The sequence below is a fragment of the Hyla sarda genome, chromosome 4, assembly GCF_029499605.1.
Source record: "Hyla sarda isolate aHylSar1 chromosome 4, aHylSar1.hap1, whole genome shotgun sequence".
Classification (NCBI taxonomy): Eukaryota; Metazoa; Chordata; class Amphibia; order Anura; family Hylidae; genus Hyla; species Hyla sarda.
In genome coordinates this window covers 41,006,674-41,031,873 of record NC_079192.1, presented here as the reverse complement: position 1 = coordinate 41,031,873, position 25,200 = coordinate 41,006,674, and the positions used below count along the sequence as shown (strand labels likewise).

The following is a 25,200-nucleotide window of genomic DNA, read 5'->3' as shown; positions in this document are numbered from 1 at the left end:
TGAAGGGATTGACAGACGGTGATGATGAAGGGGGGATGATGATGGGGGTCTGGATGATTACATGGGGGGATGATGTATTTCCCACCCTAGGCTTATAGTCGAGTCACTAACTTTTCCTGTTTTTTTGGGGTGAAATTAGGGGCCTCGGCTTATATTCGGGTTGGCTTATACTCGAGTATATACGGTAACTTGCCTCCAAGACAGTGAAATAAAAATGATTCAAAAGTAGGTTACCAACCTACTTTTACCAATAAAAAGTACAGCTCGTCTCGCAAAAAATAAGCTCTCACTCAGCGGGGTCTGATGAAAAATAAAAAAAATTAAGGCTGTCAAAACGTGGGAACACAAAGAAAGGGGAAAAAAAGAGGATTTTGTGAATAGGAAAAAAAAAAATTTAAAGTCCTTTTTACCACATAGTGAACGCTATAAATGCCATGAGTATTGCAAATCTAGAAAAATGCATATTTGACATATTTTTGACAATATTTTGGAATTTTTGGCAACAAAAAAACCTTCGTCAATCTCTCGAAAAAACCAAAGTAAAGCTTGCTGGTAGCCTAGTGGAGCTTATCATACCCCCGAGACGAGGGTACGATAAGCTAAGCTGAAGGAGGAGGGTCCTCTTACCTGCCTCCTACTGCCGATTCAGCAGAGGCATAGCATTATACAGTGAATGCAATCTAATGATTGAATAGACACTGGGTCCCTTTTTAAAAATATCTCCTATAGTCCCCTATAAAAAAAAGTCTCAAAGTCTCAAATTATATAAAACCCCTCCCCTATTAAAAACTAAAATCACCCTTATTTTCCCAAAATTATGAAATGATTACCATATTTTTCGCCCTATCGGACGCACCGGCGTATAAGACGCACCCTATTTTTAGGTGCAAAATCTAAAAAATTAAAGATTTTGAACCCAATAGTGGTCTTCAACCTGCGGACCTCCAGATGTTGCAAAACTACAACTCCCAGCATGCCCGGACAGCCGTTGGCTGTCCGGGTATGCTGGGAGTTGTAGTTTTGCAACATCTGGAGGTCCGCAGATTGAAGACCACTGCATAGGAGGTAATACTCACGTGACCCGTCACCGCTGCCCTGGATGTCGCTCCATCGCTGTGGCCGTGTCCCCGTCGCTCCGGAACGTCTCTGCTGCCGGCCTGGTATCCTCGCTCTCCGTCGCCGCCATCACGTCGTTACGTACGCCGACGCACGTACGCGACGACGTGATGACGAGGAAGGAGAGCGCAGGCCATACAGGGGATCCCTGAACGGAGAAGACACCGAGGAGGCAGGTAAGGTCCCTCCCGGTGTCCTGTAAGCACTAACCTGGCTATTCAGTCGGGCTGTTCGGGACCGCCGCGGAGAAATCGCGGTGGTCCCGAACAGCCCGACTGAACAGCCAGGTTAGTGTCACTTTCCCTTCAGACGCGGCGTTCAGCTTTGATCGCCGCGTCTGAAGGGTTAATACAGGGCATCACCGCGATCGGTGATGTCCTGTATTAGCCGCGGGTCCCGGCCATTGATGGCCGCAGGGACCGCCGCGATAGGGGTGTATTCGCCGTATAAGACGCACCGACTTTTTCCCCCCAGTTTAGGAGAAGAAAAAGTGCGTCTTATACGGCGAAAAATATGGTATATGAATTTGATATCACCGTGTGTAAACTATTAAGATATAATGTTTATGATCTTGCACGGTGAACAGCTTAAATGTAAAAAAAATACTAAAACACCCAAAATACAGGTTTTCTACATTTTTGCCCACAAATTATAATTTGTTGGTTTTTTGGTATTTTTTTGGGTTAAATGAACGATGTCATTACAAAATACAATTGGTTGTGCAAAAAAACAAGCCTCCTAAATGTCTGTGGGTGGAAAAATATCTAAGTTATGCCTCTTAACCCCTTAATGACGCAGGACGTAAATGTACTTCCTGTTTAACTTTCTGTCATCAGTTTATTTAACCCCTTAACGACCACGGACGTAAATGTACGTCCTGGTTTGGCGGGACTTCCCCCACCAGGACGTACATTTACGTTCTGTGTATGACCGCTAGCATCGGAACGGTGCTCGCGTCATACACGGCAGGTTCAGGCTGCTAGTAGCAGCCGGGGACCCGCCCGTAATGGCCGACATCCGCGATTGTGTGGATGTCCGCCATTAACCCCTCAGATGCCGTGATCACTACAGATCACGGCATCTGCGGCAGTGCGGTACTTTGAATGGATGATCGGATCGCCTGCAGCGCTGCCGCGGCGATCCGATCGTCCAGCATGGCGGCCGGAGATCCCCTCACCTGGCTCCGGCCGTCTCCTTGGGTCTTCTGCTCTGGTCTGAGATCGAGCAGACCAGAGCAGAAGATGACCGATAATACTGATCGGTGCTATGTCCTATACATAGCACTGAACAGTATAAGCAATCAAAGGATTCATATAGATAGTCCCCTATGGGGACATAAAAAGTGTAAAAAAAAAATTGAAAAATGTAAAAATAAAAAGTTTTAAAAAAGTGAACAATCCCTTCCCCCAATAAAAAATGTAATTGTCCGTTTTTCCCATTTTACTCCTAAAAAGCTTAAATTTTTTTATGAACATATTTGGTATCACCGCGTGCGTAAATGTCCGACCTATCAAAATATAATGTTAATGATCCCATATGGTGAATGGCGTAAATGTAAAAAATAAAAAAGTCCAAAAATGCTGCTTTTTTGTCACATTTTATTTAAAAAAATGTATAGAAAATTATCTAAAAGTTTTATATATGCAAATGTGGTATCTAAAAAAAAAGTGCAGATGACGGTGCAAAAAATTAGCCCTCATACCGCCCTATATACGGAAAAATTAAAAAGTTATAGGTGGTCAAAATAGGGTGATTTTAGATTACTGATTTTGTACAAAAAGTTTTAGATTTTGTTTAAGCGGTACAAAAATATAAAAGTATCTAGCCATGGGTATCATTTTAATTGTATTGACCCACAGAATAAAGAACACATGTCATTTTAACCATAAAGTGTATAGTGTGAAAACAAAACCCTCCAAAATGCGCAAAAATTTGGTTTTCATAAAAAATTTCCTCCCTAAAAATTTTTTGGGGGGGTTCGCCGTACATTTTATGGTAAAATGAGAGGTTTCATTACAAAGTAAAATTGGTCATGCAAAAAACAAGCCCTTATATGGGTCTGTAGATGGAAATATAAAAGAGTTATGGATTTTAGAAGGCGAGGAGGAAAAAACGAAAACGCAAAAATAAAATTGGCCTGGTTCTTAAGGTGAAAATGGGCTTGGTCCTTAACCCCTTAACGACGAAGGGTGTAAATGTACGTCCCGGTGAGGTGGTACTTAACGCACCAGGACGTACATTTACGTCCTAAGCATAACCGCGGGCATCGGAGTGATGCCCGGATCATGCGCGGCAGGTCCCGGCTGTTGATCGCAGCCAGGGACCCGCCGGTAATGGCGACATCCGAGATCCCGCAGATGTCCGCCAGTAACCCCTCAGATGCCGTGATCAATACAGATCACGGCATCTGCAGCATCGCGGTCACTTAATTGGATGATCGGATCGCCCGCAGCGCTGCCGCGGCGATCCGATCATCCAACACGGCAGCCGGAGGTCCCCTCACTTGCCTCCACTGCCTTCCCGGCGTCTTCTGCTCTGATCTGCCTTCCCGCAGACCAGAGCATGAGATCACCGATAATACTGATCAGTGCTATGTCCTATACATAGCACTGAACAGGATTAGCAATCGAATGATTGCTATAAATAGTCCCCTATGGGGACTATTAAAGCGTAACAATAAAAGAATAAAAAGTAAAAAAAATAAAGTAAAAAAAATTGTGAAAAATCCCCTCCCCAATAAAAACGTAAATTGCGCCATTTTCCCTATTTCACCCCCAAAAAGTGTTAAAAAAATATTTTATATACATATTTGGTATCGCCGCATGCGTAAATATCTGAACTATTAAAATAAAATGTTAATGATACCGTACAGTGAACGGCGTGAACGTAAAGAAAAAAGTCCAAAATAACTGCTTTTTTATAACATTTTATTCCAAAAAAAATTTATAAAAAATGTATTAAACGTTTTATATAAGCAAATATGGTATCAATAAAAAGTACAGATCACGGCGCAAAAAATAAGCCCTCATACCGCCGCTTATACAAAAAAATTAAAAAGTTATAGGTCTTCAAAATAGGGGATCTTAAACGTACTAATTTGGTTAAACAGTGTGATTTTTTTTAAGCGCAACAGTAATAGAAAAGTGTATAATCATGGGTATCATTTTAATCGTATTGATCCAAAGAATAAATAGCACATGTCACTTTTACCGTAAATTGTACGGCTTGAAAACAAAACCTTCCAAAATTAGCAAAATTGCGGTTTTCTTTTTAATTTCCCCACACAAATAGTATTTTTTTGGTTGCGCCATACATTTTATGGTAAAGGGAGTGATGTCATTACAACGGACAACTGGTCGCGCAAAAAACAAGCCCTCATACTAGTCTGTGGATGAAAATATAAAAGAGTTATGATTTATTGAAGGCGAGGAGGAAAAAATAAAAACGTAAAAATAACATTTTCTGCGTCCTTAAGGCCCAAATGGGCTTAAAGGGTTAAGGGGTTAAAAAAAAAAGTTTTCCACCGGAGTTCCCCTTTAAGGTCAAAATGGGCTGTGTCCTTAAAGGAATTTTATATTTTTATATTTAAGTTTTTTCCTCCTTTTTAACCCACAGGCCTATGCGATTCTGTAAGGTAATGGTCTCCAACCTGTGGCTACCCAGGTGTTGCCAAACTACAACTCCCAGCATGGCCTGACAGCCTTTGGCTGTCAGGCCATGCTGGGAGTTGTAGTTTGGCAACAGCTAAGCCACAGCTGAGCAGGCCATGCTGGGAGTTGTAGTTCTTGCAGCCACAACTCAGCAGAAGAGACTATGCTTACAATAAAAGCCTATTTGATGCGACTGCTCATAAGCTGTTCTCCATCATTGCTCTTCCAGTTGCTCCAGTGGCGCAATCGGTTAGCGCGCGGTACTTATATGACAGTAACTGATGAGCGATGCCGAGGTTGTGAGTTCGAGCCTCACCTGGAGCACATTGTTTTATGTGTTACCAGCAGTTTCAGCAATTAGTCCCAAATTACTATTTCTTTATACAAAATAATTATTTTTATTTCCAGTGTACATAAGAATAAAACAAAACATATAAAAGAAATTTTAAGAGGTCAAAAAGGTTAAAATACAATAAAAAAAATAATTAATGAAAAACAAAAAAAGTGTTTCTGCCCGGTTTCGAACCGGGGACCTTTCGCGTGTTAGGCGAACGTGATAACCACTACACTACAGAAACTTACATAGAAGATGACGGCAGCTGAATTCCTCTAATGCTGAACGCCGTGTGGTCATGTGATTTATTCGTTGTCATGTATTAGTAGCAGGAGCCGGGCACTGGGGAGAAAGTGGTTGTTTGGGGACTGTGGTTGTTCGGTGGTGCGGTCACGTGTCGCCGCACTATTATTGTCACACTATGGCAAACTTTAGCGACGCTCTGCCCTCCTGCGGTGTCTATGGTGCGCGCTGGCTAAGCTGTTTTGACTGCTTGTGATGTGCGCGGACGCTCTGCTCAGCGGCGGAGCCGTCTCTATGGTCCCCCAGCTGACAGCCGTGAGGCGGAAGTGCGCTGTGTCCATGGAGATGGTGAAGATGTCGGCCGCGGTGCTTTGCGGTGAGACCTCCAGCGGCGTTACCGTGGCTCCGTCCCTGTCGTGGCTGCCGGACAGTGTCCTCCTGGAGGTGCTCAGCTTCCTATCTGTCCGGGATTTGATCCGGAGCTGCCGGTGAGAGGCTGGGATGTGTGGGGAGAACCGGAGCTATCAGGGCTTCCTCCTGAGCATGTGCAGTAGTACTACAAGTCACAGGGTGAGGCCGGCAGGGCATGCTGGGACTTGTAGTCTGCGACACTCAACATCTGCATTGGCCAGAACTATAGTGTATCTGCGTCTGTTCTCTGCCCGACTGTATATAGGGGTATGCCACTGTATAAAGGGGCCTGTCACTGTATATAGGGGTATGCCACTGTATATAGGGGGTATGCCACTGTATATAGGGGGTATGCCACTGTATATAGGGGGTATGCCACTGTATATAGGGGGTATGTCACTGTATATAGGGGGTATGTCACTGTATATAGGGGGTATGTCACTGTATATAGGGGGTATGTCACTGTATATAGGGGGTATGTCACTGTATATAGGGGTATGTCACTGTATATAGGGGGTATGTCACTGTATATAGGGGGTATGTCACTGTATATAGGGGGTATGTCACTGTATATAGGGGGTATGTCACTGTATATAGGGGGTATGTCACTGTATATAGGGGGTCTGTCACTGTATATAGGGGGTCTGTCACTGTATATAGGGGGTCTGTCACTGTATATAGGGGGTCTGTCACTGTGTATAGGGGTCTGTCACAGTGTATAGGGGACTGTCACAGTGTATAGGGGTATGTCACAGTATATAGGGGTCAGTGTAATGTGCTGTCACTGTATATAGGGGTCCGTGTAATGTGCTGTCACTGTATATAGGGGGTATGTCCGTGTAATGTGCTGTCACTGTATATAGGGGTCCGTGTAATGTGCTGTCACTGTATATAGAGATATGTCCGTGTAACGTGCTGTCACTGTATATAGGGGTCCGTGTAATGTGCTGTCACTGTATATAGGGGTATGTCACATTATATAGGGGGTATGTCTCTGTATATAGGGGTATGTATGTGTAATGTGCTGTCACTGTATATAGGGGTCTGTAATGTGCTGTCACTGTATATAGAGGTCCGTGTAACGTGCTGTCACTGTATATAGGGGTTTGTCCGTGTAATGTGCTGTCACTGTATATAGGGGTCCGTGTAATGTGCTGTCACTGTATATAGGGGTATGTCACATTATATAGGGGGTATGTCTCTGTATATAGGGGTATGTATGTGTAATGTGCTGTCACTGTATATAGGGGGTCTGTAATGTGCTGTCACTGTATATAGAGGTCCGTGTAACGTGCTGTCACTGTATATAGGGGTTTGTCCGTGTAATGTGCTGTCACTGTATATAGGGATATGTGTAATGTGCTGTCACTGTATATAGGGATATGTGTAATGTGCTGTCACTGTATATAGGGATATGTCTGTGTAATGTGCTGTCACTGTATATAGGGGTCTGTGTAATGTGCTGTCACTGTATATAGGGGTATGTCCGTGTAGTGTGCTGTCACTGTATATAGGGGGTATGTCACTATATAGGGGTCCGTGTAATGTGCTGTCACTGTATATAGGGGTCCGTGTAATGTGCTGTCACTGTATATAGGGGTCCGTGTAATGTGCTGTCACTGTAGATAGGGGTCAGTGTAATGTGCTGTCACTGTATATATGGGTCTGTGTAATGTGCTGTCACTGTATATAGGGATATGTCTGTGTAATGTGCTGTCACTGTATATAGGGATATGTCCGTGTAATGTGCTGTCACTGTATATAGGGGTATGTCAGTGTAATGTGCTGTCACTGTATATAGGGGTCTGTGTAATGTGCTGTCACTGTATATAGGGGTCTGTGTAATGTGCTGTCACTGTATATAGGGGTCTGTGTAATGTGCTGTCACTGTATATAGGGGTCTGTGTAATGTGCTGTCACTGTATATAGGGGTATGTCCGTGTAATGTGCTGTCACTGTATATAGGGGTATGTCTGTGTAATGTGCTGTCACTGTATATAGGGGTATGTCAGTGTAATGTGCTGTCACTGTATATAGGGGTCTGTGTAATGTGCTGTCACTGTATATAGGGGTCTGTGTAATGTGCTGTCACTGTATATAGGGGTCAGTGTAATGTGCTGTCACTGTATATAGGGGTCCGTGTAATGTGCTGTCACTGTATATAGGGGGTATATAGGGCTGGCAAAAATGCATTGCCGTGTATGGGGAAGGCAATGCAGCCGGTGGGACCTCCAGTGGATATTCCGTGTGAAGATTCGGCAGTGTGAACCCGGCCTTATGGTTTCCCTTCAGACGTGCGGTCTCGCTCCATCTGGAGAATCGCCCCAGTACAGATTGTGCACAGGTCGTGTCTTTCCTCAGTCTGTGGATGGGGCCATACTGGGGGCTTCCACCCTTCATTCTCTGTTCCATGGACAACGTAACGTGTCGGTCATTGATTTACTGCCGTTGCGTTCAGGTGCTGTAAAACAAATGCACAGTCCAGGGGCCCATGACTGACCCACCTCAGTGTCCAGAAGGTAATTCACCTTTTTGCTATTTTTCTTTTTCTCTTTAAGGGTCTGCAAAAGATGGAAGAGGCTAGTCCTGGACAAGTCCTTGTGGAGATACGTCGATCTGACGCCATACAAGGTCACATATTCATTAATGGTCTATTGTGTATCTAAACTGATGCTGGGGGTGGGACTTCACAGCCTTAAAATGGTCAATACAGTGTTTACCAATCGGAGCCCCCCCTCCCCTGGCTGTTGCAAAATTAAAACTCCCAGCATGCCCATGACTTCTATTAAAAATTTTTTACCCTTCCAGTTAGGGATCGACCGATTATCGGTTTATCCGATATTATCGGCCGATAATCACGATTTTGGGCATTATCGGTATCGGCAATTACCTAGCCGATAATGCCCCCCACTGCACCACGAACGCCCCGACCCGCCGCACCATGTCGCACCCCCCACCGCACCGCCCCGGCCCCATTGCCTCCCCCATCCCCGGTTTTATAATTACCTGTTCCCGGGGTCCTCGCTACTTCTGGCTCCTGTTGCGTCCTGCATTACGCTGTGCGCAATGACAAGTGACGTGACGCAACGTGAAGTCACCGTCAGTGCGCACAGTGACAGCTCAGGAGGATGCCACCGGAGCCAGATGTAGAGTGGACCCCGGGAACAGGTAATTATAAAACCGGGGATGGGGGAGGCAATGGGGCCGGGGCAGTGCGGTGGGGGGTGCGGCGCGGGGTGGTAGGGGGTGCAGAGCGGTGCGACGGTGGGGGGAGCGGTGGCAGGTCTCAGGACCCCCGGACAGGTAGGGGGAGAGAAGCGGGTGGCGGCGGCGGTCTCTGGCACCGCAAAAGCCACTGCAGTGCATTGATTTAAAGCGCCGCTTTAAAGGAGTAGTCCAGTGGTGATTCAGTGGTGAGCAACTTATCCCCTATCCTAAGGATAGGGGATAAGTTGCAGATCGCGGGGGGTCCGACCCCTGGGGCCCCCTGCGATCTCCTGTACGGAGCCCCGACAGCCCGCTGGAAGGGGGCGTGTCGACCTCCGCACGAGGCGGCGGCCGACACGCCCCCTCAATACAACTCTATGGCAGAGCCGAAGCGCTGCCTTCGGCAATCTCCGGCTCTGCCATAGAGATGTATTGAGGGGGCGTGTCGGCCGCCGCCTCGTGCAGGGGTCGACACCCGCTATCTCGGCGGAGAGCCGGGGCCCCGTACAGAGAGATCGCAGGGGGCCCCAGCGGTCGGACCCCCGCGATCTCAAACTTATCCCCTATCCTTAGGATAGGGGATAAGTTTTTCACCACTGGACTACCCCTTTAAATCTATGATCTGCAGCGGTGTTGCGGGGGGATAAATAGCCAACAACTTATACCGATATTCCAGTATAAGTTATCGGCTATCGGCCCTAACCTCCACCGATTATTGGTATCGGCCCTAAAAAAACGATATCGGTCGATCCCTACTTCCAGTACTTATTAGCAGCTGTATGCTACAGAGGAAATTTTTTCTTTTTGAATTTCTTTTTTGTCTTGTCCACAGTGCTCTCTGCTGACACCTCTGTCCATGTCAGGAACTGTCCATACCAGCATAGCTTTGCTATGGGGATTTTCTCCGGCTCTGGACAGTCACATGACCGTCATCTGGGAACCTGCAGAGTCTGAGGCTATGGACAGTGTGGTCATGTGATTGTAGACAACTGAAAATCTCTGGGTAGAAGTAAATAAAATAATAAATAATAATAATTATCTCTATTTCTGTCCAACCCCTAAAAGGTTACTTTTATCATATATATAGTATAATAGGGAAATATCTTCCACAAATAAATAAAAGTTATGTTTTATGGGTTGAAAAGAAATAGGGATTATTATTATTATAAAGAAATAGGATTATTATTATTATTATAAAGAAATAGGATTATTATTATTATAAAGAAATTGGATTATTATTATAAAGAAATAGGATTATTATTATTATTATGATAAAGAAATAAGATTATTATTATAAAGAAATAGGATTATTATTATTATAAAGAAATAGGATTATTATTATTATAAAGAAATAGGATTATTATTATAAAGAAATAGGATTATTATTATGATAAAGAAATAGGATTATTATTATTTATTTTTATTTAGTTTTTTACTCCTGGCTTTGGCCCAGAGTTTTTTTTGGGCTGTTTCCAGATAATTTGGCCCCTCACCCACCTTTTACCCGATGATCTGTGTTTGTTGTTTGTCATGTGATTGTATCACATGACTGCAGACACCTTGACACCATCAGGGCTTGCTCCTCCCACGCCATTGTTTATAGTCGGCCACATAGAAATATTTGGGAGCACATTTTTGGGCAGTTCTGATTCTCTGCTATTCCTAGTGCTGCATATGTTTTTGTTATATGGAGAGATCTATCATTCAAGACCAGTGGGGCAGGCAGAAGCCTCTGTCGGCCGCCTGCATTACTCCTGCTTTAGGCCAGTGTTTCCCAACGAGGGTGCGTCCAGCTCTCAGCATGCCCGGACATCTGGAGGCACACTGGTTTGGGATACACTGGTTTGGGACACACTGGTTTGGGACACACTGGTTTGGGACACACTGGTTTGGGACACACTGGTTTGGGACACACTGGTTTGGGACACACTGGTTTGCGACACACTGGTTTGGATACACTGGTTTGGGCAGTAGAAAAGTGATGACAGGATCCCTTTTAAAGGAGTAGTGTAGTGAAAAATAACTTATCCCCTATCTAAAGTATAGGGGATAAGTTATGGATCGAGGGGGAGTCCGAGCGCTGGGACCCCCAGCGATCTCCAGAACGGGACCCCGGCAGTTTGCTGGAAGGGGGTGTGCTGAAGCATGGAGCCGGTGGCCAACACACCCCCTCAATGTATCCCATAGAGATACAAGGAGAAGGCGCGTCAGCTGCGGCTTCCTGCAAGGGTCTGAATGGCCACTTAAGGCAGATTGCCAGGGCCCCTTTTAGGAGATCGAGGGGGGGTCCCAGCGCTCAGACCACCCCACAATCTATAACTGATTCCCTCCCTTGATTAGGGGGATAACTTATTTTTTCATTGCACATCTATAATTCCTAAGAGCTGGGATCGATAGCAGTCGGTACGTCTAAGCAGTTACAGATGAAGCCCCCCCCCCCCCCCCCCTATTACTCCATCACCCCCCCCCCCCTCCTCACAGACACAGGGGTCCAGTATGTTGTCTTTGGCCTGGGGACTGATTAGGGCCCCCTGCCATGTTTGTATATATTTCGGGCTTATTAGGATGCCTGTCATAATAAATCTTGGTATAGAAATACTGTCCACATAGGCCAGTGATTGGCTGTAGTGACAACATATATATTGGGTACGTTTAAGTATAGGATCTTTTTTTTTTCTTTTCGTGTACGGGCTGATTGGTTGCTACGGGCAACTGGTGAACTTTTCCTCTCCACAGGTTTTGATAAATCTTCCTCACAACATACGCATATGTATACAGACACAAAAATATACTCGTGACATGCTCGTGTGAAACAGGCCTTAAAGAAGCACTCCAGTTTTATTTTTTTTTATTTTTTTTTGCCCATATCATGCACACTCACCATTACTAGTCATACAGCCTATAATTTTTTCATTCCAGCATGGCTGAATCCATATGGTTCATTACTGTAACTGGGTCATGTGATCACCAGCCTGATCCACAGAATATCACTGTATTTAAGGGAAGTGTTCAGTCCTGGGTCAGCTGATTTCCTGTGAACTGCAGGATGACATCATCACCTATCAGATGCCTGGCAGCACCCAGACCCCAGCTCCTCCAACTCTATCTGTATACTGCTGCTGCGATCTCCATGGGATCAGAATATATAGTAGTTATACATCTACCCTACAGCTCTATCCGTATACTGCTGCTTCTATCTCTACGGGATCAGAATATATAGTAGCCTCTTAAGGACGCAGGGCGTACCTGTACCCCCTGCGCCAGGTCCTGGTATAAAACATGGGGTTACGCCGTGACCCCACATAATACTGGGTCTGTCTCGACGGCTAATGACAGCCGGGACCTTGGGCTAATAGCGCACTGCACCGCTCGTTGTGCCGTGCGCTATTAACCCTTTAGACACGGCGTTCAAAGTTGATCGCTGCGTCTAAAATGAAAGTAAAAGCTTCCCGGCAGCTCTGTCAGGCTGATCGGGACAATCACGGTGGAATCGCAATGTCCCGATCAGCTAGAACATGAGCGGAGGTCCCCTTACCTGCCTCGATTACACTGATCTTTGCCGTGTCAATGCTCGGCAATGATCTGTGTATGAGATCGGTATGTGCTGTGAAATAGCCACCGGTGGGGGCTATAACACTGCAAAAAATAAAGTTAATAAAGAACATTTAACCCCCTTCCCCAATAAAAGTAAGAATCACCCCCCTTTTCCCATAAAAAAAAAAAAAACTGCGTAAATAAAAGTAAAAATAAACATGTGGTATCGACGCATGCGGAAATGTCCAAACTATAAAAATATATCATTAATTAAACCGCACGGTCAATGGCGTATGCGCCAAAATATTCAAAAGTCCAAAATAGTGTATTTTTGGTCACTTTTTTATATCTTATTTTATATGAATAAAAAACAATCAAAAAGTCCGATCAATACAAAAATTTTACCCAAAAAAACTTCAGTACTTGAGCCCTCATACCGGCCCGTACGCGGAAAAATTATAAAAGTTATAGGGGTCAGAAAATGACCATTTTAAACGTATACATTTTCCTGCATGTAGTTATTATAATTTTTTTTACAAGTACGACAATATCCAACCTATATAAGTAGGGTATCATTTAACCATATGGACCTACAGAATAAAGATAAGATGTAATTTTTACCAAAAAATGCACTTTGTTGAAACGGAAGCCCCCAAAAGTTACAAAATGGCATTTTTTTCTTCAATTTTGTCGCACAATTAATTTTTTTTTCCATTTCGCTGTGGATATTTTGGTAAAATGACTGATGTCACTGCAAAGTAGAATTGGTGGCGCAAAAAAATAAGCCATCATATGGAATTTTAGGTGCAAAATTGAAAGTTATGATTTTTAGAAGGTGATGGGGAAAAAAATAGAAAAAACAGTAGTTATACACCTCCCCTCCAGCTCTGTCTGTATACTGCTGCTGCTATCTCTATGGGATCAGAATCCCCTCCCTAACATGTGAACACAGCCTGGAGACTTCATATAGCACCTGAGTTGTGGTTATAGGTCAAATCACTTTTGCCTATTTTTCTCCAAAAACACACATAATGGCCCTCATCTACTATTGCAAACCTGACATGTTTTGTCGGGTTGTGCGCCAGAAATTCTGTCTGCGCCAGATTTCGCGCCAAAATGGGAAAAAAACGAGACTAACTCTCCTTTTTGCTAAGAGAACCTGAAAAGGGGGCGTGGTCTAAAAAAAGGGGCGTGTACCCGACATTTTCACAAAAACCCAACATAATTACTAAGGTTTCCACATAAAATGTGGTGGATTTCAGCCGAGGAAAACCCGACCGATCAGAGCAGGTGTAAAAAAAAAAACAAAATGTAGGGAAACCTTAGTAAATACCGTGGAAAATAAATTGTAGGGAGTTAAAGGGTTACTCCCGTGGAAAACTTTTTTTTTTTTTTTTTTTTTTTTTATAAACTGGTGCCAGAAAGTTAAACAGATTTGTAAATCACTTCTATTAAAAAATCTTAATCCTTCCAGTACTTTTTAGGGGCTGTATACTAAAGAGAAATCCAAAAATGAAATACATTTCCTCTGATGTCATGATCACAGTGCTCTCTGCTGTCCATTTTAGGAACTGTCCAGAGCAGAAGAAAATCCCCATAGCAAACATATGCTGCTCTGGACAGTTCCTAAAATGGTCAGCAGAGAGCACTGTGGTCATGACATCACAGGAAATGTATTTCTTTTTTGGATTTCTCTTTAGTATACAGCCCCTAAAAAGTACTGGAAGGATTAAGATTTTTTAATAGAAATGATTTACAAATCTGTTTAACTTTCTGGCACCAGTTGATTTGAAAAAAAAATAAGAAAAAATAATAAGTTTCCCACGGGTGTACCCCTTTAAAACCCACAAAGAAACCTACACAACATTCTTAGTAAATAAGGGCCAATGTATAGAACTGACACCAACCCACATAAGCAGTGTTTTCCAACCAGGGTGCCTCCAGCTGTTGCAAAACTACAACTCCCTGCATGCCCGGACAGCCTTTGGCTGTCCGGGCATGCTTGGAGTTGTAGTTTTGCCACAGCTGGAGGCACCCGGGTTGGGAAACACTGCATATGAGCAGTTTAGGCTTCTGGGGTCTTGTAGACTTGACTCTATTAGTATGTTAGTATGGCACCAGTGTATGATTTGTGTATGACTCTATTAGTATGTTAGTATGGCACCAGTGTATTATTGTGTTTGACTCTATTAGTATGTAGTATGGCACCAGTGTATTATAGTGTATGACTCTATTAGTATGTAGTATGGCACCAGTGTATGATTGTGTATGACTCTATTAGTATGTAGTATGGCACCAGTGTATTATTGTGTATGACTCTATTAGTATGTAGTATGGCACCAGTGTATTATAGTGTATGCCTCTATTAGTATGTAGTATGGCACCAGTGTATGATTGTGTATGACTCTATTAGTATGTTAGTATGGCACCAGTGTATTATTGTGTATGACTCTATTAGTATGTTAGTATGGCACCAGTGTATTATAGTGTATGACTCTATTAGTATGTAGTATGGCACCAGTGTATGATTGTGTATGACTCTATTAGTATGTTAGTATGTCACCAGTGTATTATTGTGTATGACTCTATTAGTATGTTAGTATGTCACCAGTGTATTATTGTGTATGACTCTATTAGTATGCTTGGAGTTGTAGTTTTGCCACAGCTGGAGGCACCCGGGTTGGGAAACACTGCATATGAGCAGTTTAGGCTTCTGGGGTCTTGTAGACTTGACTCTATTAGTATGTTAGTATGGCACCAGTGTATGATTTGTGTATGACTCTATTAGTATGTTAGTATGGCACCAGTGTATTATTGTGTTTGACTCTATTAGTATGTAGTATGGCACCAGTGTATTATAGTGTATGACTCTATTAGTATGTAGTATGGCACCAGTGTATGATTGTGTATGACTCTATTAGTATGTAGTATGGCACCAGTGTATTATTGTGTATGACTCTATTAGTATGTAGTATGGCACCAGTGTATTATAGTGTATGCCTCTATTAGTATGTAGTATGGCACCAGTGTATGATTGTGTATGACTCTATTAGTATGTTAGTATGGCACCAGTGTATTATTGTGTATGACTCTATTAGTATGTTAGTATGGCACCAGTGTATTATAGTGTATGACTCTATTAGTATGTAGTATGGCACCAGTGTATGATTGTGTATGACTCTATTAGTATGTTAGTATGTCACCAGTGTATTATTGTGTATGACTCTATTAGTATGTAGTATGGCACCAGTGTATTATTGTGTATGACTCTATTAGTATGTTAGTATGGCACCAGTGTATGATTGTGTATGACTCTATTAGTATGTAGTATGGCACCAGTGTATTATTGTGTTTGACTCTATTAGTATGTTAGTATGGCACCAGTATATTATTGTGTATGACTCTATTAGCATGTTAGTATGGCACCAGTGTATTATTGTGTATGACTCTATTAGTATGTTAGTATGGCACCAGTGTATTATTGTGTATGGCTCTATTAGTATGTTAGTATGGCACCAGTGTATGATTGTGTATGACTCTATTAGTATGTTAGTATGGCACCAGTGTATGACTCTATTAGTAGGTTAGTATGGCACCAGTGTATGATTGTGTATGACTCTATTAGTATGTAGTATGGCACCAGTGTATTATTGTGTATGACTCTATTAGTATGTTAGTATGGCACCAGTGTATGATTGTGTATGACTCTATTTGTATGTTAGTATAGCACCAGTGTATGATTGTGTATGACTCTATTAGTATGTTAGTATGGCACCAGTGTATGATTGTGTATGACTCTATTAGTATGGTACCAGTGTATTATTGTGTATGACTCTATTAGTATGTTAGTATGGCACCAGTGTATGATTGTGTGTGACTCTATTAGTATGTTAGTATAGCACCAGTGTATGATTGTGTATGACTCTATTAGTATGTTAGTATGGCACCAGTGTATGATTGTGTATGACTCTATTAGTATGTTAGTATGGCACCAGTGTATTATAGTGTATGACTCTATTAGTATGTTAGTATGGCACCAGTGTATTATTGTGTATGACTCTATTAGTATGTTAGTATGGCACCAGTGTATTATAGTGTATGACTCTATTAGTATGTAGTATGGCACCAGTGTATGATTGTGTATGACTCTATTAGTATGTTAGTATGGCACCAGTGTATGATTGTGTATGACTCTATTAGTATGTTAGTATGGCACCAGTGTATGATTGTGTATGACTCTATTAGTATGTCACCAGTGTATTATTGTGTATGACTCTATTAGTATGTAGTATGGCACCAGTGTATGATTGTGTATGACTCTATTAGTATGTAGTATGGCACCAGTGTATTATTGTGTATGACTCTATTAGTATGTTAGTATGGCACCAGTGTATGATTGTGTATGACTCTACTAGTATGTAGTATGGCACCAGTGTATTATTGTGTTTGACTCTATTAGTATGTTAGTATGGCACCAGTATATTATTGTGTATGACTCTATTAGCATGTTAGTATGGCACCAGTGTATTATTGTGTATGACTCTATTAGTATGTTAGTATGGCACCAGTGTATTATTGTGTATGACTCTATTAGTATGTTAGTATGGCACCAGTGTATTATTGTGTATGACTCTATTAGTATGTTAGTATGGCACCAGTGTATGACTCTATTAGTAGGTTAGTATGGCACCAGTGTATGATTGTGTATGACTCTATTAGTATGTAGTATGGCACCAGTGTATTATTGTGTATGACTCTATTAGTATGTTAGTATGGCACCAGTGTATGATTGTGTATGACTCTATTAGTATGTTAGTATAGCACCAGTGTATGATTGTGTATGACTCTATTAGTATGTTAGTATGGCACCAGTGTATGATTGTGTATGACTCTATTAGTATGGTACCAGTGTATTATTGTGTATGACTCTATTAGTATGTTAGTATGGCACCAGTGTATGATTGTGTGTGACTCTATTAGTATGTTAGTATAGCACCAGTGTATGATTGTGTATGACTCTGTTAGTATGTTAGTCTGGCACCAGTGTATGATTGTGTATGACTCTATTAGTATGTTAGTATGGCACCAGTGTATGATTGTGTATGACTCTATTAGTATGTTAGTATGGCACCAGTGTATTATAGTGTATGACTCTATTAGTATGTAGTATGGCACCAGTGTATGATTGTGTATGACTCTATTAGTATGTAGTATGGCACCAGTGTATTATTGTGTATGACTCTATTAGTATGTAGTATGGCACCAGTGTATTATTGTGTATGACTCTATTAGTATGTTAGTATGGCACCAGTGTATTATTGTGTATGACTCTATTAGTATGTAGTATGGCACCAGTGTATTATAGTGTATGACTCTATTAGTATGTAGTATGGCACCAGTGTATGATTGTGTATGACTCTATTAGTATGTTAGTATGGCACCAGTGTATTATTGTGTATGACTCTATTAGTATGTTAGTATGGCACCAGTGTATTATAGTGTATGACTCTATTAGTATGTAGTATGGCACCAGTGTATGATTGTGTATGACTCTATTAGTATGTTAGTATGGCACCAGTGTATGATTGTGTATGACTCTATTAGTATGTTAGTATGGCACCAGTGTATGATTGTGTATGACTCTATTAGTATGTCACCAGTGTATTATTGTGTATGACTCTATTAGTATGTTAGTATGGCACCAGTGTATTATAGTGTATGACTCTATTAGTATGTAGTATGGCACCAGTGTATGATTGTGTATGACTCTATTAGTATGTAGTATGGCACCAGTGTATTATTGTGTATGACTCTATTAGTATGTTAGTATGGCACCAGTGTATGATTGTGTATGACTCTACTAGTATGTAGTATGGCACCAGTGTATTATTGTGTTTGACTCTATTAGTATGTTAGTATGGCACCAGTATATTATTGTGTATGACTCTATTAGCATGTTAGTATGGCACCAGTGTATTATTGTGTATGACTCTATTAGTATGTTAGTATGGCACCAGTGTATTATTGTGTATGACTCTATTAGTATGTTAGTATGGCACCAGTGTATTATTGTGTATGACTCTATTAGTATGTTAGTATGGCACCAGTGTATGACTCTATTAGTAGGTTAGTATGGCACCAGTGTATGATTGTGTATGACTCTATTAGTATGTAGTATGGCACCAGTGTATTATTGTGTATGACTCTATTAGTATGTTAGTATGGCACCAGTGTATGATTGTGTATGACTCTATTAGTATGTTAGTATAGCACCAGTGTATGATTGTGTATGACTCTATTAGTATGTTAGTATGGCACCAGTGTATGATTGTGTATGACTCTATTAGTATGGTACCAGTGTATTATTGTGTATGACTCTATTAGTATGTTAGTATGGCACCAGTGTATGATTGTGTGTGACTCTATTAGTATGTTAGTATAGCACCAGTGTATGATTGTGTATGACTCTGTTAGTATGTTAGTCTGGCACCAGTGTATGATTGTGTATGACTCTATTAGTATGTTAGTATGGCACCAGTGTATGATTGTGTATGACTCTATTAGTATGTTAGTATGGCACCAGTGTTTTATTGTGTATGACTCTATTAGTATGTAGTATGGCACCAGTGTATGATTGTGTATGACTCTATTAGTATGTTAGTCTGGCACCAGTGTATGATTGTGTATGACTCTATTAGTATGTTAGTATGGCACCAGTGTATTATTGTGTATGACTCTATTAGTATGTTAGTATGGCACCAGTGTATGATTGTGTATGACTCTATTAGTATGTTAGTATGGCACCAGTGTTTTATTGTGTATGACTCTATTAGTATGTAGTATGGCACCAGTGTATGATTGTGTATGACTCTATTAGTAGGTTAGTATGGCACCAGTGTATGATTGTGTATGACTCTATTAGTATGTAGTATGGCACCGGTGTATTATTGTGTATGACTCTATTAGTATGTAGTATGGCACCAGTGTATTATTGTGTATGACTCTATTAGTATGTAGTATGGCACCAGTGTATGATTGTGTATGACTATTAGTATGTTAGTATGGCACCAGTGTATTATTGTGTATGACTCTATTAGTATGTTAGTATGGCACCAGTGTATTATTGTGTATGACTCTATTAGTATGGCACCAGTGTATTATTGTGTATGACTCTATTAGTATGTAGTATGGCACCAGTGTATTATTGTGTATGACTCTATTAGTATGTAGTATGGCACCAGTGTATGATTGTGTATGACTCTATTAGTATGTTAGTATGGCACCAGTGTATTATAGTGTATGACTCTATTAGTATGTAGTATGGCACCAGTGTATGATTGTGTATGACTCTATTAGTATGTAGTATGGCACCAGTGTATGATTGTGTATGACTCTATTAGTATGTTAGTATGGCACCAGTGTATGATTGTGTATGACTCTATTAGTATGTTAGTATGGCACCAGTGTATGATTGTGTATGACTCTATTAGTATGTAGTATGGCACCAGTGTATGATTGTGTATGACTCTATTAGTATGTAGTATGGCACCAGTGTATTATTGTGTATGACTCTATTAGTATGTTAGTATGGCACCAGTGTATGATTGTGTATGACTCTATTAGTATGTAGTATGGCACCAGTGTATTATTGTGTTTGACTCTATTAGTATGTTAGTATGGCACCAGTATATTATTGTGTATGACTCTATTAGCATGTTAGTATGGCACCAGTGTATTATTGTGTATGACTCTATTAGCATGTTAGTATGGCACCAGTGTATTATTGTGTATGACTCTATTAGTATGTTAGTATGGCACCAGTGTATTATTGTGTATGGCTCTATTAGTAGGTTAGTATGGCACCAGTGTATGATTGTGTATGACTCTATTAGTATGTAGTATGGCACCAGTGTATTATTGTGTATGACTCTATTAGTATGTTAGTATGGCACCAGTGTATGATTGTGTATGACTCTATTAGTATGTTAGTATAGCACCAGTGTATGATTGTGTATGACTCTATTAGTATGTTAGTATGGCACCAGTGTATGATTGTGTATGACTCTATTAGTATGGTACCAGTGTATTATTGTGTATGACTCTATTAGTATGTTAGTATGGCACCAGTGTATTATAGTGTATGACTCTATTAGTATGTAGTATGGCGCCAGTGTATGATTGTGTATGACTCTATTAGTATGTAGTATGGCACCAGTGTATTATTGTGTATGACTCTATTAGTATGTAGTATGGCACCAGTGTATTATTGTGTATTACTCTATTAGTATGTTAGTATGGCACCAGTGTATTATTGTGTATGACTCTATTAGTATGTAGTATGGCACCAGTGTATTATAGTGTATGACTCTATTAGTATGTAGTATGGCACCAGTGTATGATTGTGTATGACTCTATTAGTATGTTAGTATGGCACCAGTGTATTATAGTGTATGACTCTATTAGTATGTAGTATGGCACCAGTGTATGATTGTGTATGACTCTATTAGTATGTTAGTATGGCACCAGTGTATTATTGTGTATGACTCTATTAGTATGTTAGTATGGCACCAGTGTATGATTGTGTATGACTCTATTAGTATGTTAGTATGGCACCAGTGTATGATTGTGTATGACTCTATTAGTATGTCACCAGTGTATTATTGTGTATGACTCTATTAGTATGTAGTATGGCACCAGTGTATGATTGTGTATGACTCTATTAGTATGTAGTATGGCACCAGTGTATTATTGTGTATGATTCTATTAGTATGTTAGTATGGCACCAGTGTATGATTGTGTATGACTCTACTAGTATGTAGTATGGCACCAGTGTATTATTGTGTTTGACTCTATTAGCATGTTAGTATGGCACCAGTGTATTATTGTGTATGACTCTATTAGTATGTTAGTATGGCACCAGTGTATTATTGTGTATGACTCTATTAGTATGTTAGTATGGCACCAGTGTATTATTGTGTATGACTCTATTAGTATGTTAGTATGGCACCAGTGTATGACTCTATTAGTAGGTTAGTATGGCACCAGTGTATGATTGTGTATGACTCTATTAGTATGTTAGTATGGCACCAGTGTATTATTGTGTATGACTCTATTAGTATGTTAGTATGGCACCAGTGTATGATTGTGTATGACTCTATTAGTATGTAGTATGGCACCAGTGTATTATTGTGTATGACTCTATTAGTATGTAGTATGGCACCAGTGTATGATTGTGTATGACTCTATTAGTAGGTTAGTATGGCACCAGTGTATGATTGTGTATGACTCTATTAGTATGTTAGTATAGCACCAGTGTATTATTGTGTATGACTCTATTAGTATGTTAGTATAGCACCAGTGTATTATTGTGTATGACTCTATTAGTATGTTAGTATGGCACCAGTGTATTATTGTGTATGACTCTATTAGTATGTTAGTATGGCACCAGTGTATTATTGTGTATGACTCTATTAGTATGTTAGTATGGCACCAGTGTATGACTCTATTAGTAGGTTAGTATGGCACCAGTGTATGATTGTGTATGACTCTATTAGTATGTTAGTATGGCACCAGTGTATTATTGTGTATGACTCTATTAGTATGTTAGTATGGCACCAGTGTATGATTGTGTATGACTCTATTAGTATGTAGTATGGCACCAGTGTATTATTGTGTATGACTCTATTAGTATGTAGTATGGCACCAGTGTATGATTGTGTATGACTCTATTAGTAGGTTAGTATGGCACCAGTGTATGATTGTGTATGACTCTATTAGTATGTTAGTATAGCACCAGTGTATTATTGTGTATGACTCTATTAGTATGTTAGTATAGCACCAGTGTATGATTGTGTATGACTCTATTAGTATGTTAGTATGGCACCAGTGTATGATTGTGTATGACTCTATTAGTATGGTACCAGTGTATTATTGTGTAGGACTCTATTAGTATGTTAGTATGGCACCAGTGTATGATTGTGTGTGACTCTATTAGTATGTTAGTATAGCACCAGTGTATGATTGTGTATGACTCTGTTAGTATGTTAGTCTGGCACCAGTGTATGATTGTGTATGACTCTATTAGTATGTTAGTATGGCACCAGTGTTTTATTGTGTATGACTCTATTAGTATGGTACCAGTGTATTATTGTGTATGACTCTATTAGTATGTAGTATGGCACCAGTGTATTATTGTGTATGACTCTATTAGTATGTAGTATGGCACCAGTGTATGATTGTGTATGACTCTATTAGTAGGTTAGTATGGCACCAGTGTATGATTGTGTATGACTCTATTAGTATGTTAGTATAGCACCAGTGTATTATTGTGTATGACTCTATTAGTATGTTAGTATAGCACCAGTGTATGATTGTGTATGACTCTATTAGTATGTTAGTATGGCACCAGTGTATGATTGTGTAGGACTCTATTAGTATGGTACCAGTGTATTATTGTGTAGGACTCTATTAGTATGTTAGTATAGCACCAGTGTATGATTGTGTATGACTCTATTAGTATGTTAGTATGGCACCAGTGTATGATTGTGTGTGACTCTATTAGTATGTTAGTATAGCACCAGTGTATGATTGTGTATGACTCTATTAGTATGTTAGTATGGCACCAGTGTATGATTGTGTGTGACTCTATTAGTATGTTAGTATAGCACCAGTGTATGATTGTGTATGACTCTATTAGTATGTTAGTATGGCACCAGTGTATGATTGTGTGTGACTCTATTAGTATGTTAGTATAGCACCAGTGTATGATTGTGTATGACTCTATTAGTATGTTAGTATGGCACCAGTGTATGATTGTGTATGACTCTATTAGTATGGTACCAGTGTATTATTGTGTAGGACTCTATTAGTATGTTAGTATGGCACCAGTGTATGATTGTGTGTGACTCTATTAGTATGTTAGTATAGCACCAGTGTATGATTGTGTATGACTCTGTTAGTATGTTAGTCTGGCACCAGTGTATGATTGTGTATGACTCTATTAGTATGTTAGTATGGCACCAGTGTATGATTGTGTATGACTCTATTAGTATGTTAGTATGGCACCAGTGTTTTATTGTGTATGACTCTATTAGTATGTAGTATGGCACCAGTGTATGACTCTATTAGTAGGTTAGTATGGCACCAGTGTATGATTGTGTATGACTCTATTAGTATGTAGTATGGCACCAGTGTATTATTGTGTATGACTCTATTAGTATGTAGTATGGCACCAGTGTATGATTGTGTATGACTATTAGTATGTTAGTATGGCACCAGTGTATTATTGTGTATGACTCTATTAGTATGTTAGTATGGCACCAGTGTATTATTGTGTATGACTCTATTAGTATGTTAGTATGGCACCAGTGTATTATTGTGTATGACTCTATTAGTATGGCACCAGTGTATTATTGTGTATGACTCTATTAGTATGTAGTATGGCACCAGTGTATTATAGTGTATGACTCTATTAGTATGTAGTATGGCACCAGTGTATGATTGTGTATGACTCTATTAGTATGTAGTATGGCACCAGTGTATGATTGTGTATGACTCTATTAGTATGTTAGTATGGCACCAGTGTATGATTGTGTATGACTCTATTAGTATGTTAGTATGGCACCAGTGTATGATTGTGTATGACTCTATTAGTATGTTAGTATAGCACCAGTGTATGATTGTGTATGACTCTATTAGTATGTTAGTATGGCACCAGTGTATGATTGTGTATGACTCTATTAGTATGTTAGTATGGCATCAGTGTATGATTGTGTATGACTCTATTAGTATGTTAGTATGGCACCAGTGTATGATTGTGTATGACTCTATTAGTATGTTAGTATGGCATCAGTGTATGATTGTGTATGACTCTATTAGTATGTTAGTATAGCACCAGTGTATGATTGTGTATGACTCTATTAGTATGCTAGTATAGCACCAGTGTATGATTGTGTATGACTCTATTAGTATGTTAGTATGGCACCAGTGTATGATTGTGTATGACTCTATTAGTATGGCACCAGTGTATTATTGTGTATGACTCTATTTGTATGTAGTATGGCACCAGTGTATTATTGTGTATGACTCTATTAGTATGTTAGTATGGCACCAGTGTATTATTGTGTATGACTCTATTAGTATGTTAGTACGGCACCAGTGTATGATTGTGTATGACTCTATTAGTATGTAGTATGGCACCAGTGTATTATTGTGTATGACTCTATTAGTATGATAGTATGGCACCAGTGTATGATTGTGTATGACTCTATTAGTATGTTAGTATGGCAACAGTGTATGATTGTGTATGACTCTATTAGTATGTTAGTATGGCACCAGTGTATTATTGTGTATGACTCTATCAGTATGTTAGTATGGCACCAGTGTATTATTGTGTATGACTCTATTAGTATGTAGTATGGCACCAGTGTATTATTGTGTATGGCACCAGTGTATTATTGTGTATGACTCTATTAGTATGTTAGTATAGCACCAGTGTATTATTGTGTATGACTCTATTAGTATGTTAGTATGGCATCAGTGTATGATTGTGTATGACTCTATTAGTATGTAGTATGGCACCAGTGTATTATTGTGTATGACTCTATTAGTATGATAGTATGGCACCAGTGTATGATTGTGTATGACTCTATTAGTATGTTAGTATGGCAACAGTGTATGATTGTGTATGACTCTATTAGTATGGCA

At 40.3% G+C, this 25,200-nt stretch overlaps 2 protein-coding genes and 2 non-coding genes across 5 annotated transcripts in view; 2 read left to right on the top strand and 2 right to left on the bottom strand.

Annotated features, from left to right (window-relative positions):
* Positions 1 to 5,407, bottom strand: part of LOC130367819 (cytokine receptor common subunit beta-like) — a 198,656-nt gene extending 193,249 nt beyond the window's left edge. For both annotated transcript variants that reach the window (XM_056570644.1, XM_056570645.1), the window contains exon 1: positions 5,349 to 5,407. In XM_056570644.1, the coding sequence (XP_056426619.1) occupies positions 5,349 to 5,400 (52 nt within the window). In that variant the 5' untranslated portion in view covers positions 5,401 to 5,407. The remainder of the gene's footprint in view (positions 1 to 5,348) is intronic.
* Positions 4,998 to 5,090, top strand: TRNAI-UAU (transfer RNA isoleucine (anticodon UAU)). Its single transcript is given in 2 exon segments — positions 4,998 to 5,035; positions 5,055 to 5,090. It is a non-coding gene; the product is annotated as a tRNA-Ile (tRNA).
* TRNAV-AAC (transfer RNA valine (anticodon AAC)) lies at positions 5,272 to 5,344 on the bottom strand. The gene has a single exon. It is a non-coding gene; the product is annotated as a tRNA-Val (tRNA).
* A 43-nt stretch (positions 5,408 to 5,450) lies between the features above and the next one.
* FBXL12 (F-box and leucine rich repeat protein 12) overlaps positions 5,451 to 25,200 on the top strand; it is a 66,306-nt gene continuing 46,556 nt past the window's right edge. The window contains exons 1-2 of the mRNA XM_056570650.1: positions 5,451 to 5,831; positions 8,313 to 8,385. Of these exons, the coding sequence (XP_056426625.1) occupies positions 5,599 to 5,831; positions 8,313 to 8,385 (306 nt within the window). The 5' untranslated portion in view covers positions 5,451 to 5,598. The remainder of the gene's footprint in view (positions 5,832 to 8,312; positions 8,386 to 25,200) is intronic.